At 38.9% G+C, this 18748-nt stretch overlaps 1 protein-coding gene and 1 long non-coding RNA gene across 11 annotated transcripts in view; one reads left to right on the top strand and one right to left on the bottom strand.

The window, feature by feature from the left end:
- Positions 1-10348, bottom strand: part of LOC135322317 (uncharacterized) — a 31261-nt gene extending 20913 nt beyond the window's left edge. Inside the window, exons 1-2 of the long non-coding RNA XR_010382818.1 lie at positions 10121-10348; positions 6245-6434 (exon numbers count right to left, since the gene is read on the bottom strand). This is a non-coding gene — a long non-coding RNA (uncharacterized LOC135322317). The remainder of the gene's footprint in view (positions 1-6244; positions 6435-10120) is intronic.
- Positions 1-18748, top strand: part of FNBP1 (formin binding protein 1) — a 122416-nt gene that overhangs the window by 78432 nt on the left and 25236 nt on the right. For all 10 annotated transcript variants that reach the window (XM_031450683.2, XM_031450680.2, XM_031450684.2 and 7 more), the window contains exons 7-9: positions 12441-12569; positions 13520-13666; positions 17724-17921. In XM_031450683.2, coding sequence (XP_031306543.2) covers positions 12441-12569; positions 13520-13666; positions 17724-17921 — 474 coding nt within the window. The remainder of the gene's footprint in view (positions 1-12440; positions 12570-13519; positions 13667-17723; positions 17922-18748) is intronic.

The following is an 18748-nucleotide window of genomic DNA, read 5'->3' as shown; positions in this document are numbered from 1 at the left end:
GTTCCATTTTCCTCCTCTGCCCTTGCTGTACCTATGAGGTTGACATCTTTATGGAACGTGTTAATATCTTCCCCAAATTTGTTTCATGTAAATAAAATGTCTGACTGGTTCTCTGAAGGAATTATTCATTGCAACAATTTAGAAAACATTTTTTTTTTCCAAAAGAGGAAGTGGTTAGTATGAGTGCAGGAAATAAATTTTGCAACTGCAGCTTGATCTTTCACTGTAAAATTTTTTTCATTTGCAACAAGAGGAAAATGTATAGAATTAAAAAGACACTTAAAATAGATTTTGCTGCTATAACTATTGTTTTAGAAGAGGGACAACGTTTAAATCAAAGATTCTAGAAAAGTCACTCTTGGCATCCCCTTGTTTATATCTGTCCTGTAAGCAGTCGTAACTGCAGTGGTCGTATTTTGTTTACTTTGCCTCTCAGTGTGCCTGTATTAAATGAACATCCTGAATGGTTTAGATTGTTTCCATGAATATTTGTCCTGAGTAACAATGGTTATGTTTTCTTCTTTTGATGCTTCGCGTGGGGAGTGGAATTTAATGGAAATGTTCTCTAATAAATGGGGAATAAATGTATTTATATTTGAAAACAGGACACAACTTTGATCTGTGTCATAAATAAATATTAGTAGTATGAGTTGCTTTTTTTTAAAGCTGTGATATTCAATATTAGTTTTACCATTAAAAGCGATGTTGTGATAGGCATGTTGAGACAAAATTATTTACTCTGGTGCAACGTTTCACATACAAATACTCTTAAAGTTGTATTCAGCTCCTAGGTTTAGTTCGTTTGTTAGCAATTACTGCAGTCCCTATATTGTTGACCTTAATTTTCACTTATTTGCTTAGGAAATAAGTGATTTTTACACAGAAGATGGAGGTTGGGTAAATTAACATTTGAAAAAAGACAGGAAAGTCAAAAGGTCAAGATCTCAGAGTATCAGAAATGTTGGGGTTGGAGGTGCTCCCCCAAGTGAATTTATACAAAGACTAAATACTTTTTTTTTTAATTTAAGAAGTCCTTGTGCGTTTTTTGGGGGGTGGTAATTAAGTTTATTTACTTATTTAAATGGAGGTACTGGGGATTGAACCCAGGACCTTGTGCATGCTAGGCACACGCCCTACCACTGAGCTGTACCCTCCCCTCCGCTTGCTCTTAATCTTGATAGTATATGGAAGTGAGTTCAGATCTTGTTTCTACCACTCTCCTGATGGTATGGCATGATGCAATCTGCTTAATCTCTAAGCCTGTTTCCTTATCTAAACTAAGGATGCTATTACACACATCAAGGGCTAGTTGTGAGGGTTCACAGTAAGGTTTCAGTGGTTCCTGATGTACACGGGGCAGAGGCCTATTTCTGGGTGCAGCTAATTGGTTGACACTGTTGTCATCTGTATCTTGCCTGTTTGTGTCTGTTTGATTATTTCCGGCTCCTCACTCCTTAGTTCTTCCCCTTTCAACCTACTGTGAATCAACTGAGTATATTTTGAAATTCTAGGCATTCTACAGGAATATTTTATAACAAATGGTTCAGAGCATCAATAGGATTATAAAGAATACCTTTCGTGAGGGCCTTGGTTAGTGGATAACAATGAGATGGAGAGACGAGGAAAACGAGTCACTTGGTGAATAAGGTAACGTGTATAACATGCCAAGCTGCATGATGAAGATACTCAGAGCAGCCACAGTTAAAAAATGATCAGTGAGGTGCATCGTATATGAAATCGTCTGGTCCTATGACCAGCAAATATTCAGAGCTCAAAAGTTGCTCATAGATCCTGCCTCTGAAAAAGCCCTATGTAGGTTACAGGTTGTTGGGATAGGGCTGAAGGAGGAATTGGGACTTGAATATGAAGGGTGGGTAGAAATTGAAAAGAAGGAACAGAGAGGGAGCCTCAGAGGTGGAGGGAACTTCATCCCAGGCACTGGGGGACACATGCTGCCGGGGCTGAGCTGCCTGACACAACGTGGGGCCGAGTAGTAGCTCCCCGAGAGGTGAGACCAGGATGGCAGTGAAGGATATTAAGAGTGAAAGGGGGAGGGGGGGAGGGTATAGTGGTAGAGCACATAAGCTCAGCACGTATGAGGTCCTGGGTTCAATCCCCGATACCTCCATTAAAAAAAATTAAATAAATAAATTAATTACCTCTCCCTCCCTCCCCCAAAAAAATCAGAGAAGAAGAAAAAAAAGAGTTAAATGGAAGAGAGAGTATATCTCAGTGGTAGAGTATGCACTTAGCATGCAGGAGGTCCTGGTTCAATCCCCAGTACCTCCCTTAAAGTAAGTAAGTAAGTAAGTAAGTAAGTAAATAAATAAATAAATAAATAAATCAAATTCTCCCTCCCCGACCAAACAAAACAAAAAGAAAGAGCGAAATGGCAGAATGAGTGTGATACACATGAAATGCTTTTGAACCTACTTCTCAAAAAACTTACCCTGGAAATGTGTTTTCTGTTTTCTAAAAGGGTTTCCATCCTCACCCTAATTCTTTTATCCCTTTATAGCGAAAAAGGTAAATCTATATAATTGCTAAATTATCATTAGCCTGAAGTGGCCCTGCTGGAGATGGGAGAGCTAAGACTGAAGCACATTTCTATGGCCTATATTTGAATTCAGTGTTCTTGCCTGTGAATCATATGACTTCACTACTGGATTATATTAAATGAGCTCTTCACTGTTAGCTGCTGCTCTTGCCTGCAGAACTAGGCGGGTGATAGTGGGTTGGGGTGAGATGATAGACAGCAGTTGACATGAGGCCTGAGTATATACAAGGGGCCTGATAAGGGGAGGCGGGGGAACTGCCCTGGACTGTGAAGCGCAGGGACCATCTGAAGCAGGCACCATTTCTTCACCATCTATCCATGGTGCAGGCCACGTGTTACTTCTTGCATATTATTCCTTTCTGGGTTAAATTCCCTCCTTCCTGAATTATTTTTATTTTTTCTGTAAGGTTGTGTGAATAGTAAGCTCTCATTTGTTGGTCTGAAACGTTTTTATTTTTGTCCTCACTCCAATGTGATAGTGTAGTTAGGTATGGAATTCTAAGCTGACAATTCTTTTCTCTTAACACATTGAAAAGATCATTCTGTTGTCTTTTATCATTGATTGTTCCTCTTGGGAGGTTGGCTCACTACTTAAGTGCATTCCTTTTGTGGATATTTGACTGTCCTCTCTAGTTATCAAGGCCTTTTGTGTTCTGTGGAATCACTTATATTTCAAAGTACAAACCTTTTGTTTTTCATTTACTCTGCTTGGGGTTCGCCACGGATTTGTTCTTTTCATTCATGTAGGAAAACTCTCAGGTATTCACTCTTCAAATATACCTGTCCTTCATTCTCACAGATTGTTGGTTCTGGGACTCAGATGATTTTGAAACTTCTCATTCTGTTTCTCGGGCCTCTTAACTTCTTTTTCCTTCATTCCATTTCTTTAGCTCTATAAATTACACTTTGTGTAACTTTCTCAGCTACTTCATGCATTCTCTTCGGTTATACTTTTAGTTAACTCATCTGTTAAGTTTTAAAATTTCAGTGACTGCAGTTTGTATTTCTAGAAGTTCCATTTGGTTCTTTCTCAAATGTTTCTTCTTTATAATATCTTTCATCTCCTTGTGATTTCTTTAATCATTTTAAATGCTCTTGTTTTATATTTTATTTAAATTGTTCCTTTAGCTCAAGTTTTTATGGTGATAGTTTTTCTCTCTGTTGTGTCAGCTCTCATGGTGGTTTATTTCCTTGTGCATTTATGCTGATGGGTTTTTTTTATATGAGCTTATCTTCAACAGGGATGGTTTTTTCCTCTGGGAGTCACTTAAAAGCAGGATTGTGGGAGTATCTCTCCCCACCACACCCTAGTAGGGTTTTACATTTGTTTCTGCCAGACGACTTGGGACGAATTTTTATGTCAATTTCTTGGGTTGAAAATTCTTACGTCTGTGTGGTAACACAAGCTTAACATTTTTTCCTCGGGGGATTCTTACACCATTCCAATCTCATAGTCTGAGACCTAATCGAACTTCTTTGCTGTCTTCTCTGATCACTGGAAGATGTTTTGCTAGTTGTTGCCCAGCTTAAAGAAAGCAGAGGAAACTAACACTAAAGTTAAAATAGAGGAAGAACCTGTAGCAGATCTTGACCTTGTTAATAGCATATTACTGAAAATAACATGCATAAGAAATTTAACTCTTCTAAGGAATATAGCTTTTGTAGAACTGCATTACAAAATACTTTCGGTATTTTTGTTCTTCACAATCATGCCACAGCAGTGGAGAATGGTGCTGATATCAGCCTTAACTTCCCAGAATCCAGGCTGTTGTCTTCAGCTATGCATATATGAAACCTTGTGAGTGTCAAATTTGGGGTGAAGTTACTTATTAAGAGGAAGAGGGGAAGAGAAAGAGATCACCAGTGTCAACCTGCTAGAACTGAAAACTCAAGTCTCTTGCCAACGACAGTGTGTTAGAAGCCAGGGAGGAGGAGGCGGGGGCCACATCTTGGAGACCATGATGTATATTTTACCAAGATCTCTGAGCTCATACCAATTGTGTTTTCACCAGCTTACCTTGGAAGCATCAAGACGAACCATATCAGCAGTGACTTCTCTTTTAGCAGAAATTGTCACTCACCTAATTCTACTTTTCAAATAAGGCAACTGGGGTATAGAGAAACAGAAAGCCTTTTCCTAAAACTGTTTAGCAAGTGAATGGCCCATGAGGAATTGAGATGCTGGTCTCCTTTGCTATCTTTCTATACTCTATCCTATTTCAGTGACCGTGCACCAAAGTAACCCATGGTACTGGGGCTACAAGTTGCAAGCCTTCTTGTTTTTTTAAAATCAGGAAATTGCTGGAATATTTCAAGCATATTTCTTTGGTTAACTTATTTTGAAGTTTTCCTCTGTTCTGTATTTTAGCTGCCCTTATAATTTATCAAAGGCAGACTCATTGTTTTGGCAAGTCCCCGGCCTGGAAGTCTCCAACAAAAACTCACAGCACTCTCTCCGAATAGGAATTTTTAAATGCGTTCTTAGTCTTGAACTTGAAAATGTATTCTAGATGCAACAGTTTGCTGGGAACTTTGAACAATGCTGTTTATCATATGACAACGTTGCTTCAGACAGAGAGCTTTTCCATCTCTTCCTTTGTTAACATTCCTCCTACGACATTATCTCTCAGAGCATTTAGTGTGTGTGTGTGTGTGTGTGTGTGTGTGTGTGTGTGTGTGTGTGTGTGTTTGTACCTCAAAGGCAAACCATACCTCTTCAGTTTTTCACTGTTTCTGGAATTCCGCATTAGAATTTTTCTCTTTCACTAAGTTTTTTGGTGAATTAAAACATTCCTTCATCACTCTGCAGAAGTGATCATTATATATTTTTTAACTTATTTTTATTCTTCTTTTTTTTTTTTTCTTTTTGGGGTAGAGGTAATTAGGTTTATTTATTTCATTATTTTTGGGGGGAGATACTGGGGATTGAACCCAGGGCCTCTTGCATGGGCATTTGCTCTACCACTTGAGCTATACCTCCTCCCCCCAACCCCAAAGTGATCATTATTAATGTTTTATTTTTATAATGATGAGATTATGCTATAAATACTGCTTTGGAAACTTGAAAAAAAATCATATATAGCTTTCACTTTCCCTTATTAAATCCTCTTTCACATTACTTTTATTTCCAGGCTACACATTAACCCATCAAGGGCATGCCGTATTTAACCAGTCACATTACTAGACACTTGTTTCAGATTATTAGCTATTATAAGCAATGCTGTATGGATTTCTTTGGTGAACATGGAAAATTGCTTCATTAGGACAAATTCCCTGAAGTAGAATTGCTGGGTCAAAGACTAGGGTGAAATCAGTTTTCCTCTTGATTATTGACAAATCCTAGAGGAAATCCAGTATACCAGTTAGAATTTTCAGGGATTCTCAACAGACTGCTCTTTTTCTGACCTCAAAAATACCTAGGTGGGGAGGGGAGGGTATAGCTCAGTGATAGAGCATGTGATTAGCATGCACAAGGTCCTGGATTCAATCCCCAGTACCTCCATAAAAATATACATATATATATATATATATATATATATATAAACCCCCTAGAAAACAGGTCATAATATTCAGTGGCCCCCACCTCCCTTGTATGCTGTGAAAATGTTAGCGTTTCTTCTCATTAACCTGACCATGTCCAAAAGGCAGGGTGTTCCAGTGGCTGGAGCCCTGGTGACTCAGACTCACCCGCTTTGCCAGCTGTTGAGTGGGGATCATCGTGGTGTGGCCTTGTCCTTTAGTGATGTCTTCGCAGCTGTGCTCTTGGAACTTTCCAGTGGGTTTCGCAGGGCTTCCGTACCTCCCCTCAGTGTTAGCTCAGATCCTGCACCACCAGTCAGGACCCCAGGTTGTCAGTGTTCACGGTGATTATCAGAGGCTGGAATGTGCAGGGACTTTTTTACTTTCGAAACCTTACAGTTGTGTAAATTTGAATTGTTTTCAGCAAGCAAGTTTTCATAATCAGGTGAAAAAAGAACAAATGATGGAGAGAGGCCAGGTAACCCAGGTTATTAAATTCATAAGTTTAATTTTATCCACAGTATTAAGTCAGAGGCTCAGGTAGTTTGGAGAGGGGAGACTCCAGAGCCAGGTGCCCTGCTGGATTCTTGCTGCACCTCCAGCCCACGCTGCATGCCCTTTTGGCTGGGTTCCCGCAGTGGCGGTCAGTCCCATCTGTCCCCTAAGTGGAGCTGCTGCAGGTCCCTTGCGATTGAGTAATAATTAAGGGCAGCCTAGCTGTGGTACAGAACAATAAATTCAGAATAAAATCGTGATTTAGCTCCTCTTTTCCCTCTGGCCTAAAATACAGTTGATCTCTCCTTATGGTAATGATGAAATAAAATATTGAAAGTGCAGGGTGAGGAGGGTATAGCTCAGTAGTAGAGTGTGTGCTTAGCATGCACAAGGTTCTGGGTTCAATCCCCAGTACTGCTATTAAAAATAAATGAATAAATAAGCCTAATTACTTCTACACACACACACACACACAAAACTCAATAAAAAAATACAATAAAAAATTTTTTTTAAATATTCAAAAAAAAAATAGAAAGAACGGAAGAGAAAGTATAGCTGTGCTCCAGGGAACATTTACTGCTGTTACTGCTGTGGAAGCTAACAGTGATGGAACATTTCTTCATGGCGCTCCCCAAACTTTCTGGTCACCAGGTTGGGCCTTTTGATCTGTCATATCACATGCTTCTAAACCAAGGGGGGAAAATGGCTTTCCAAAAGTTCTGAATGCTGCTGCAATAAATAGTTTATCATTTAAGGAACAGCAGTTGGATACAGTTCTGAGAAGTCTGAGGTCATGTTCAAAAAATTAATACATCTCATTATTTGTTTACAAGAAACATATAAATAGAACCAGTCCATTTTTGCTCCTTTTGTTAAAAGGTCAAAGGCCATAGGCAGCCCTGATGAAAGCTGGGAGGGTATAACTTGGTAGGAAAATCTACCATGTTCCTCGTGTCAAAGTGAACACACTACTTGGAACACCTCATCGTCTCTGCTCTTGACCTTGAGACTCGATCAGCAGTGTTCTTTTCTCCTTAATAGTTGAAATATTAAGGCAAAAGTAATAGTAAATTGAACAGGAAGTAGGTGCACACTTTGGCCACGCTAAGCATCTAAATTTAACTAACCGGATTCCAGTATTTTTGTCTTTCAACCCATTAAGATTTAGAAGCATTGCCCTGCAGCTCAGTTTCTAAAATATTTGTTTTCTTTATTTAGAAACGGTAACTCTGACCTTTTAGGCAGCACAGCTTTACTTCGAGGGGCCTTTGAGTCGTGCTATTTTAAGAATTAGTTGAGGGATTTGGGGGAGGGTATAGTTTAAATGGTGGAGCGCATGCCTAGCATGCACAAGGTCCTGGGTTCAATCCCCAGTACCTCCTCTAAAAATAAATAAAAATAAACCTAATTACCTCCTCCCCTTCACCCAAAATAGAAAAAAAAAAAAAAAAGAATTAGTAAGCAGTGAAGTCATATACTTAGGCCTATTTGGATTTATTTGGGGAGATTCCCAAGGATTATCAAAGAAATTCTAAGGTTTAAATTCAGTCTTTCTGATTGACAGTGAAAGTAGTGTAGATCTTATTTAAAGAGATCTATGACTTACAAGCCTCGGCAATTGTGGTCATTCTGGGCTTTCTTAGAATATTATCTCTAAATTTCTGTATAACTCTGACTCATTAAAAAAAAATCCTCTGAACTTCTCTCTTCACTTCAGTAAGATACAGTGTCTTTTATTCTTAGAATGGGAACTTTAATGAAAAGAAATAGCTTATGGTCGGACAGAGAATGGAAATACCTCTTTAAGATAATAGTTGCTATTTTTAAACTGACTTAAAAAGTAATGAAAAATGATGATGCTTATAATCTTCATGTAGCCTTAGACTTTAGGAGATACACTCCCTAAAATACCTGGTTACTTACTGGTTACTCAAAATAAGTGTTTGAAAATGCTTTTAAAGATTTTTTTTAAAATATATTTGTAACCAGTCACTGACTCAGCGCTAGTTTTAGAGAAAGACTCTTGACGTTCCATTGCAGAATAAACATCACAGCTTAGGCAACAAAAATAGATTTCCATAGTAAATCTTGGTCAGAACAATGGCACATTCCTGGGCCCGGGATTCAACAGTGGGTGTTAATTCAAAGCAGCTGGATGCTGGGATTGAGATTAAGACCGTCCTGTCTTCTGCTGTGGCCTTGCAGAATATGATGTACAACAATATTTTGCTGCTTTTAAATGTTGCTCTGTCCTTTTAGTGAGTAAGACAGAGAGACACAGTAGAGATACACAAAATTTGCAGTCTTATGTCCAAACTTTGTTCTTCAAGAAAACTCCCAGAGAAATTCCTGGGTTCAATCCCCAATACCTCCTTTAAATAAACAAACAAACAAACCTATATACCTCCCCCTCAAAAATAATAACAAATTTAAAAATTAAAAAAAGAAAAGAAAACTCGCAGTTCCTTCTTGTCTGTTTTCTTTGTTCGGCTTCATTAATTGTTCAGGCTGGGTTTTATATGAGTTATTCCTTCTCTCAGCTTCTTCCACAGTTTACATCTAGTATTTCCTCGTTATGTTTCAGGATTACTGCAGATAAACAGTGTAAGGGGCATCGTGAAACTATTCTCAGTTAATATGCTTACAAAAGCAATTATAGAGCCAAAGCGAAAACGTAATGAGAGATTCTGGGAGCCAGGGGGTGAGAGGATCAGAGCCACTTCCAGCCAAATGGTGCTGGTACCTCCAGCAGGCTCCCCTCTGATTCTCATGGGTCAGATACCCCACGGTCGTCGTGACAGATTTATTGCCAGGAAGCATTCGTCTGTTTTTGTGTGTGTGTGTGTGTGTGTGTGTGTGTGTACCTACATACATACATAAGGATGACATTCTGATCTCTGTTTCAGAACTAAGCTGTTTTAAGTTTTCACCAAGTTGAAATCATTTCTCCAAAATAAAAAAGGAGACCCTCCACTTTGTTATTCTTATTTCCAAAAGAGATGAAGGGACCTCCCTCCCCTTGGATTTTTGTAAGACTTTTTCTGAGGAAGGCTTGTGAATGAAATAGAGAATTTTTTAGAAATAGGAGGTCTACCTGGGAATTTCCTTGTTTTTTTGTTTTTTTTTTTCTTTTTCATAGTCATAACAGAGCGACAAATGATCAAACTCTAGGTAAGTGAGAGAGTTAAAAGGATTTTTGAGTTGGTCGCTTTAGGGGAACAGATGGAGTGCATGTAGGTGGGGAAGCTAGTATTTAAACAGAGGAGGGTTACTGTACATTGTAAGGGCACGAGTTTTACAGGGACGCTGGGGACTTCACATGCTGGGGACTAGCTTAATAGATTTACTAGTGGACACAGTAAAGCGGAAGCCAAAGCATATGGTCAGGAAGGGAGTTAACAGGCTGCAGCGAAGAGGAAGAATGAGGCAGCTGAACTAACCAAGGGGAGGTGAGAAGTGGGTAAAATGGTTCTGAGATACCTAAAGGCCTGAAGAAATGAAAAACCTCAGGTACTAAGGAAATCAGTTTGGAAATATTAATATTGTTACCTTCATTTGGGAAGCGTTTACTCCTGAATCAAGAAGGAAATAAAGGAAGCAGCTCTGAGTGACCACCTTTGGCTTTCACAGGTACGCAGATGAGTCAAGTCGGTGGAGGAAGTGAGAATCAGGTTAAGCCTTCGTCACGGAGGCAGGAAACCAATAAAGGACACTGAGATGCTAAAAAAAAATTGCGTTCTGGTACCAAAGGGTCAGACAGTGGAACAGACTACTTCAGCGCTTCTTCTTTGTTTTTGCATGTGAATGTTTCTTTCTTGTGGGTTTTTTTTTCTTCTTTTTAAACTATTAGGTTCAGTAAAACAAAACAAAACCATGCAACAAACACAAGTTGCCTTGGCTACAAGGCCCTTTTCCTGCCGTGTTTTTGGCTCAGTGTGGTCACTTTGCCAAGGAGACAAGCCAAGTCATCTCTTCATCTGGCAGGGGGTAGTTTTTGCTCTGCATGGACCTCAGATTGTGTTAGAGATTCATGAGACTATATTTATCAAGCCCCCCTCAAGGTGCTAGATGAATTATGTTACCAACATAACAGTCTCTGGTGTTTGTGGATGACTTTAGATTTTATAGACATTCTTGTTTGAACTTTCAAATCGACTCTGCAGCTTGTCAATCATAGCCCCTTTCTTGTTTGTGTGTAATGAACCAAGATATGAATTAAAAGAGAGAAACAAATTTATGAATTCTGTTATTATTTAGGAGAAACGCAATGCAGTAAAACAAAATAGCTCTGCCTCCCCCCCCAACATAAAAAGCACAAAAAGGGCACCATGCTTACGCTTCTTTAAAGTATATTCTTAGAATAAACGTAGTGGAGAGTTTTAGAAAAGTCCATTTAGGTCAGTGGTTCACATGCGTTTTTTATTCATGAACTCCACTGAGAATCGGATAAAAAAATTTGTGGGTCTCGAGTAACTTATAATGAAAAAGACTATAAACATGAATGTATGTATGTATATGTATGACTGAAACATTATACCGCACACCAGAAATGGACACAACACTGTAACTGACTATACTTCAATAAAAAAAAATATGGATCTCCTATATTCTCCTCAAAAAAAAAATATGATCAGAGGTTCCCACAAGGGCCATCTAGGTAACATAAATACGTGAGTTGGGCCAAGTGCAGACAGGAAAGAATGGCGACACACGTGTCAAACCACAAAGTAATGCCACATGCAAACACCAAGTGGCGGGCTTTGTGAAGAATGAGGGTGCACATCCCTATCTAAAGTAAATCCAACTTCTAAACTGTTTTTTCTTTTTCTTTTTTTCTTGAAATATAGTTGATTTATAATATTATGTTAGTTTCAGGTATACTGCCTTGCAATTCAGTATGTTTGCAGGTTATACTCCACTAGAGGTCATTACAAAATAATGGTTATAATTCCCCATGCTACACAGCGTATCTTGGTTGCTTATCTGTTTTACATATAGTAGTTTGTATCTGTTAATCCCACACCCGTCATTTGTCCCTCTCCCCTTTGGTAACCACAAGTTGGTTTTCTATACCTGTGAGTCTGATATTCATTTGTATTATTTTTTTAGATTCCACATGTAAGTGATCTCATATGGTATTTGTCTTTCTCTGACTTATTTCATTAAACGTAATATTCTCTAGGTCCATCCACGTTGCTGCAAATGGAAGTATTTCATTCTTTTTTTATAGCTGAGTAATATTCCAGTGTGTGCGCGTGCGTGTGTGTGTGTATCACATCTTCTAAATCTAGCTGTCTGTTGATGGGCACGTGGGTTACTTCCATGTCTTGGCTATTATAAATAGTGCTGCTGTGAACATTGGTGTGTGTTCTTTTCAAATTAGTGTTTTCATTTTTTTCCAGATGTATACCCATGGGTGAAATTGCTAGATCATATGGTAGTTTTGGGGTTTTTTTGGTATTTAGATTTTTAGTTTTTTAAGGAACTGCTGTTTTCTATAGTGGCTGCACCAATTTACATCCTTACCAACATTTGTTATTTGTAGACTTTTTGATGATAGCTATCCTGACAGGTGTGAGTTGATATTTCCCTGTTGCTTTGATTTACATTTCTGTAATAATTAGTGAGGCTGAGCATCTTTTCACATGCCTGTTGGCCATCTGTATGTCTTCTTGGGAAAAATGTCTTTTCATGTCTTCTGCCCATTTTTGGACTGGGTTGTTTAAACAATTTTTTAAAAACAGCACCTGCTAAATACAACACATTTGAGGTAAATTCAATACACCCCCCCCAAGTCCCTCCAGGTTGCAATTCTAGGCTTTTATTTATTATGTGTGAACATTGAGGCTTTTCTCATTTTTGCCCTAAGGCACGACAACAAGCTCAAATCCGTCACCAAATGGCCGACGACAGCAAAGCCGATTACTCCTCATATCTTCAGAAATTCAACCTCGAGCAGCATGAATATTACCACACTCACATTCCCAACATCTTTCAGGTAAGTAGTTCAGATCTCTCAGGATTGCTTTGCTTAGAAACATGTTGCATTGGAATCATGGTTTCTGGGCTTCTAAGTATTTATAGAATTCAAAATGTCCTCTAACTCAAATCATTCTTTAAAGCATTCAGATCAAACAGTGACCGGCATTAAGATGAAATAGCCCACGAATCTCAAGATTCATCAGTAACCTTCGCAAGTTTCCTTCGTTTGCACCCGTAGTCATTCTTTGTCAGTCTCAGAACTGGGATTCATAGATTAACCCCCTCTTTGTTCAAAGGACTGTTCTGGTTACAGAAATGCCAACTTAACTTTAGAAATCAAAGCAGCTTTCAGACAGTTGGAGGGTTTGCACAGATAGCAGTTCCTTTCCTTTGGATTGTTTTACTTTTGGCTACTCCCGGTGGTCAAAAATGGTATGAGAAAAGATATATCCACATTCTCCCACTTTGAGAATCTTTTACAACTTCAGGTCCAGCTGTAGAAAAAAACAATAAATCTCTGTGTCACAGTGTCTACGCTCGCAGCACACAAGAACCTCCAGCTTGTAGAAGGAAGGTACACTAGTTAATCTCAGCCTGTGTTGGCGCAAGGCGGTTAACCAAATACTTTGTTTTTGGTAAAGGATAAGACAGTGGCTCAAAGATGGAGGAAAGATTTGAAATCTCATACCAAATGGCGTTAAGAGTAAAACTACTTGAGTTTGGGGTCTTATTGAAATTGGAATGCAATTGTGTACAGTACACATTCAGGCAACCAAACAAGTCATAACACATATGGGCAGCTGGCTGACGCAGAGGCACAGTGTACTTAAGGCTGCTCTAACTCTCACCTTTTTATAAGCCTATTTCCCTCCTAGAGAATTTTTTAGAGGTGACAATGCTGCCAAAGAGCAACTTCCTGAAATAACAGGAGACCAAATTAATTTTATGCAAACTCTAATGTTGCAGAAAATACAAGAGATGGAGGAAAGAAGGATAGAGAGAATTGGAGAATCAGTGAAGACGTATGCGGAGCTGGACCGGCAGGTGATTCCGATCATTGGGAAGTGCTTGGATGGGATAGTAAAGGCAGCCGAGTCTGTTGATCCGAAAAATGTAAGTACTATTGTTTGGACTTCATTTGTCACTAGTGTTTGTGGTCCCTTTATTTCCTCGCCCCCGCCCCCCGCCACAGCGACCACATTTAATCGTCTGAAACTAGTTGCTTTCTGTGGTCACATGTACTTTTCCACAGTAGTGACACCACTTCAGAGTTTTTTAATTCAGCCCTGTGTGTTTTGGATTTAGCACTCAAATTCCATTTGCAGAAAATACATGTCAGTAAGTGGTAAGCTGTCAGAGACATTGCAGACTTACTTGGAAGTGTTGGCTTATCAGTCAGCCGAGGAACCCCTAACATTGGGAGGTGATTGTTTAGAGCACGATTGACATTCTGAGCCAGATTAATCTTCGTGGGAGCCCGTCCTGTGCACTGTGGGACGTTTAGCTTCATCCCGGGCGTCTACCCACTAGACGCTAGTAGCCCTCCCCTAGTTGTGACAATCAAAAGTGATCAGGGGTGGGGGAGGGTTTAGATCAGTGGTAGAATGCCTGCTTAGCACGGATGAGGCCCTGGGTTCAATCCCCTGTACCTCCATTAAAAATAAACAAACAAACAAACACCCCCCGCATTAAATTTTTTAATAAGTCTCTAGACATTGCCAAGTGTGCCCTGCAGAGCAAAATCATCTCCGATTGAGAACACTGCTTTAGGGCCAATGTTATCCATCAGGATTCCTTTCCTAGAAGCCTATTTCCCTCAGCATAAGTGTCAACTAGAACATCAGCAAAGGCTTTTACAAATGTTTATTAACTTGCAAAACCAAATATTTAATATAAAAGCCCTGCCCTAAGTATTCTGTGTTAGGAGAGCCTCTTAAAATATGAGTCCAGGGAAGATCAAAGCTTCCTTTTCCGTAAATAGATCTAGCATACAGATTCTTCATTGTTCTAAGAAAATCTGGTGTGTATTAACATTTGGGGTCATCTGGGTAAAAAGTTTTTGTCGGTCCAACGTGCACAAATACTTCCAAATATGTTCAATGATAAGCCTTTGTAGGAAGGGTAGTTCCAAGGTAGTAGATGTGAGTTTCTTGGTTTTGTTTGATTTTAGGATTCTTTGATCTGTATTTTGTTAATACCTATTTGCCTAAAGCCTCCTTCTTCAGTGATTTCAGCCAACCTTTGGCGGGGAAATGATTGATGCTTCTGAATTATTGGTGCTTCCCTCCCACCGCCTGGAACTACATTATGCAAACAAGTTTTCAGAAGTGATCAAACCATCCTTTTCCTGAGCTGAAAATTTCTTTATTTGGTGATTTTCTAGATCTCTTTTAAGCATTTCAAAAGAGAGATAATCCTCTTGCTCAAATTGTTTCTTGGATTAGAGACATATGACAGGACATGCACCCATGCAGTCAGTCAAGTTTCTCCATAGGTATGAGCACCTGTTCCATTTTCTTGTCACCATTGATCCATCAATTTCATACATCTCTGTATCTTCAGTTTGGTCCAGGTCTCTTATTGGTTGTAAATGTCTGGCTTATAGAAGGAAATCAGAAATAGTCTGAGTGAGGCTTTCTCTGATCACCATATTTAAAATTTCAGTAGTCACCAATAAATGACTGTATGGGGAGGGACCTTTTAAAGGGGAAGAGGAACAGTGGGGTTTATAAGGTAAGCCTTCAAAAGTGAGATCGCCTCTATATGAATCTTAACTTTTCTTTGAGGTTCATTGACCTCTGACATTGATTAAAATCTGAAATAAGCCTCATTTTAACTTGTTATATTAGAAATTTGAAAATTTCTTTTTCCTTGAAAGTGTGCAATTTCTCAAGATTATGTCTGAATGATAGTTTTATCTCGGAAATCGTGAGCCCCCAGATTTGTAGGGTATTTCTCCCATTATGAGAGCCTCATTTTCCATTGTATCACTGGTAACTCTTTTCACACATGATCTTGATGTTGTTAAGTCCTTTCTAAGTCCTCATTCAAGTTCTCATCCAAATTCTTATTTAACTGTTAGCAGCAGTGGCCCCCACTCAACCACCCTCTTATTTGCTCTTCCTTCACTTGATTCCCAGGAAACCACAGTGATGGCTTTTATCCTCCTCACTGGTCTCAGTCTCCTTGGCTTGTTCTTGTTTTTCTTCTTCTTATGATTGAACTTTGAGAGTTCTCCAGGGCTTCCATCTTGGACCTCTGTACTCTCCACATTCACTCCTTGGAGTGATCTGTGGACTCCTGGAACATTAAGTCCCATCTCAATACTGACCCCCACATTTTACATTTCCAGCACAGACTGCTCCCCATCCTGCAGGTTCATATATTCAGCTGCCAAGATGCTTCTCCACCTGAATGTCTAGTACGTACCTGAAACTTAGCACATCCAAAATGGAGCACCTGACCTTTCTTGTGAAGCCTGCTCCTCCCATAGTCTTGACTGTCTCAGTTATGGAATTTCCTCCCTTCCAGCTGCTCAGATCTTGGAATCACCCTTGATACCTCCCTTTTTCTGACACCTGTGTCAGCTTGTTAGCCAGTCCTGTTGGCTTTACCTTTAAAATACATTCAGAACCCAACCAGTTCTCACCACCCCTGCTGTTACCCTCCTGATCCCTGATCTTCAAATCAGGGTTCTGTTACTAAAAAGAAAGGGTGATTGACTTTTGCAAGATAATTGACACCTGTGGCACACCTGCAAATTGCATATTAGCTAAAATAGCTGCAGCAAAATAAAATGTGGGCTCATGGTAAGAAGTTGAGATCTTTCCACATTGTCTTCTCTAGTAGTTTCTTTTTAATCAGATGATCATTGAGTTAGCGTGCTTCTGTAATACTTTCACTTACATCTATCTAGATATCTTTGACATAATGGTTGTCATGTCCTTATGCTTTGGTCTCCACCAACTGACACTGAGAAGATGTTGTACTCAGTTCCTAGCAGGATGTGCACCATAGAGAAGGCATTTGGTTCACTGACTTATTTAGCAAACATTTATCACACCATTATCACTGGGCGCCATCTAAGTACTAGGAGTACAATGGAGGAAAAATAGAAGAGAGCTTACATTCTAGTGGAGGAGAGACTATGAACAAATATATACATAAAGAAGAATTATTCAGTAAATTCATACCTTTGAACCACAATGAACCAGAGAAACTGGAGAGATTTTCTATTCTTCACTTTGACTTTGTATATGCAAAATTGCTTTAAGACCTTCTGATGAGAACCAGTTTTTGTATTACTGTATTGTTCAAGGGAGTTGAATAATAAATGGCCCAAATTTTCTGCTTCTAGCAAAGTCATTCTTTATATTCATTTCTCTAAATGTAGAAAAATGGTTATTAAAACTATCTTCATGAATTTTGGATTTTGTGGGTGGACAGTTATCTGCAAATTATCCTCCCTTTTGACTTTGTCTCCTTTTGCTTTTCTGTAGCTACACTTCTTATTTCTGGTTTCATAGGCCTTGGCCCCCAATTTTAAATAATAGGGGTGATAGTAAATGTTCTTGTCCGTCCTTGATTTAATAAGATTGCTTCTAAGGCTCCTACCATTAGAAGGAAGGAAGTTGGTTTAAAAAAGATATTCTTTATCATATAGGGGGAATTTTTTTTCTTTTTCAGGAATTGATGTGAATTTTATCAACTGTCTGAACAGTACTTACTGATCTGTGCATGTGGTTTTTCCTCTGACTTACTGATATGTTCTGTTGAATAAATTAAATTAATGCCCCCCCCAAAAGTATCTTCAAATCTCAACTAAACATATGGCTTTACAAATTATACTGATTCTTTCTTTTTTTTAAATTTTATTTTATTGAGTTATAGTCAGTTTACAATGTTGTGTCAATTTTCATTGTAGAGCACAATTTTTCAGTTATACATGAACATACATATATTCACAGTTGTGTTCTTTTTCACCATGAGCTACAAGATCTTGTATATATTTCCCAGTGTTACTTATTCTTTCTAATGATAAAAACATTACTAGAAAAAAAAGTGCTATTAATCAATATAACTTACTTAGAATGTCATCTGTATGAAGTCATCATAGTTCATTGTGTAAAAAGTATCTGAACATATTTGTGTGTGATGCGTGTAATTTCAGGATTCACAGCTGGTAGTGGAAGCTTATAAGTCTGGGTTTGAGCCTCCCGGAGACATTGAATTTGAGGATTACACTCAGCCGATGAAGCGCACTGTGTCAGATAACAGCCTTTCAAATTCCAGAGGCGACGGCAAACCAGAGCTGAAATTTGGTGGCAAATCCAAAGGAAAGCTGTGGCCGTTCATCAAAAAAAATAAGGTACTGATGGCTGGACCCAGTGTGAAATGAATGTTATAAAGCGTGGAGGTCTTGGCTGTATCTTTTAGTCTTAAAGGAACTAAGATTTCAAGCCTGTAGTTTTAGAATGCGAGAAGCAAAGCTAGCGTGCTATTTTATTTTAAAACAGTATCTCTCTTTGGTGGTGGTACCTTTGCCATGGTCATTTCAGACGCATTATCACCTGCACCGTGTCACCCACACTAACAGATTACTGACCTCTGGCCGTTTTGCATCACACCTTTCCCTCCTCAGTCTCCTAGAACGCTGGTTACCTGGGCTGGGGAGAAGGGACGTTGCGCAAAATTTCTATAACCGTGTAGCAGCCATATCTAATTGAAATCGTTCCCCTGAGCTAATAACTTGGTTTTGAATTCATGTTAACATGTGTATCCATGAACATTTTTCATTTTCTTTTTATAGTGTGATACGTAGGTGCATGACAGCGTTAACCTGGGGGTAAAGTGTGATCGAGGCGACGTTAAGGCTTTAACCTTTGAATAATTTAATATTTCATTTTAAAAGACTGTCTTGCTGTTTTCACAACCTTAGCACTTAAGGGCTTTCATTTTCTCCCATCGAGCTGTGTTAGTTTATGTGGTTTAGAAATATTTACCCTTCTGGCTTACACTGGTGTAGAGTAACTGATTAGAGCTGTAGTTTGCATGTGAAAGTCTTGCATGAGCTCCTTGTCAGAATTTCTTGCTATTCTTCTGTTGCTTGACTTACTAAAACTCCCACTTCCATCACATTCTTCATTTGACATATTCTTCCATGTTTTCTTTTGGACCATGGCCTAAATATTTAAT

The sequence above is a fragment of the Camelus dromedarius genome, chromosome 10 (genome assembly GCF_036321535.1).
Source record: "Camelus dromedarius isolate mCamDro1 chromosome 10, mCamDro1.pat, whole genome shotgun sequence".
Taxonomy (NCBI): domain Eukaryota; kingdom Metazoa; phylum Chordata; class Mammalia; order Artiodactyla; family Camelidae; genus Camelus; species Camelus dromedarius.
This window is presented reverse-complemented; position numbering and strand designations above follow the sequence as displayed.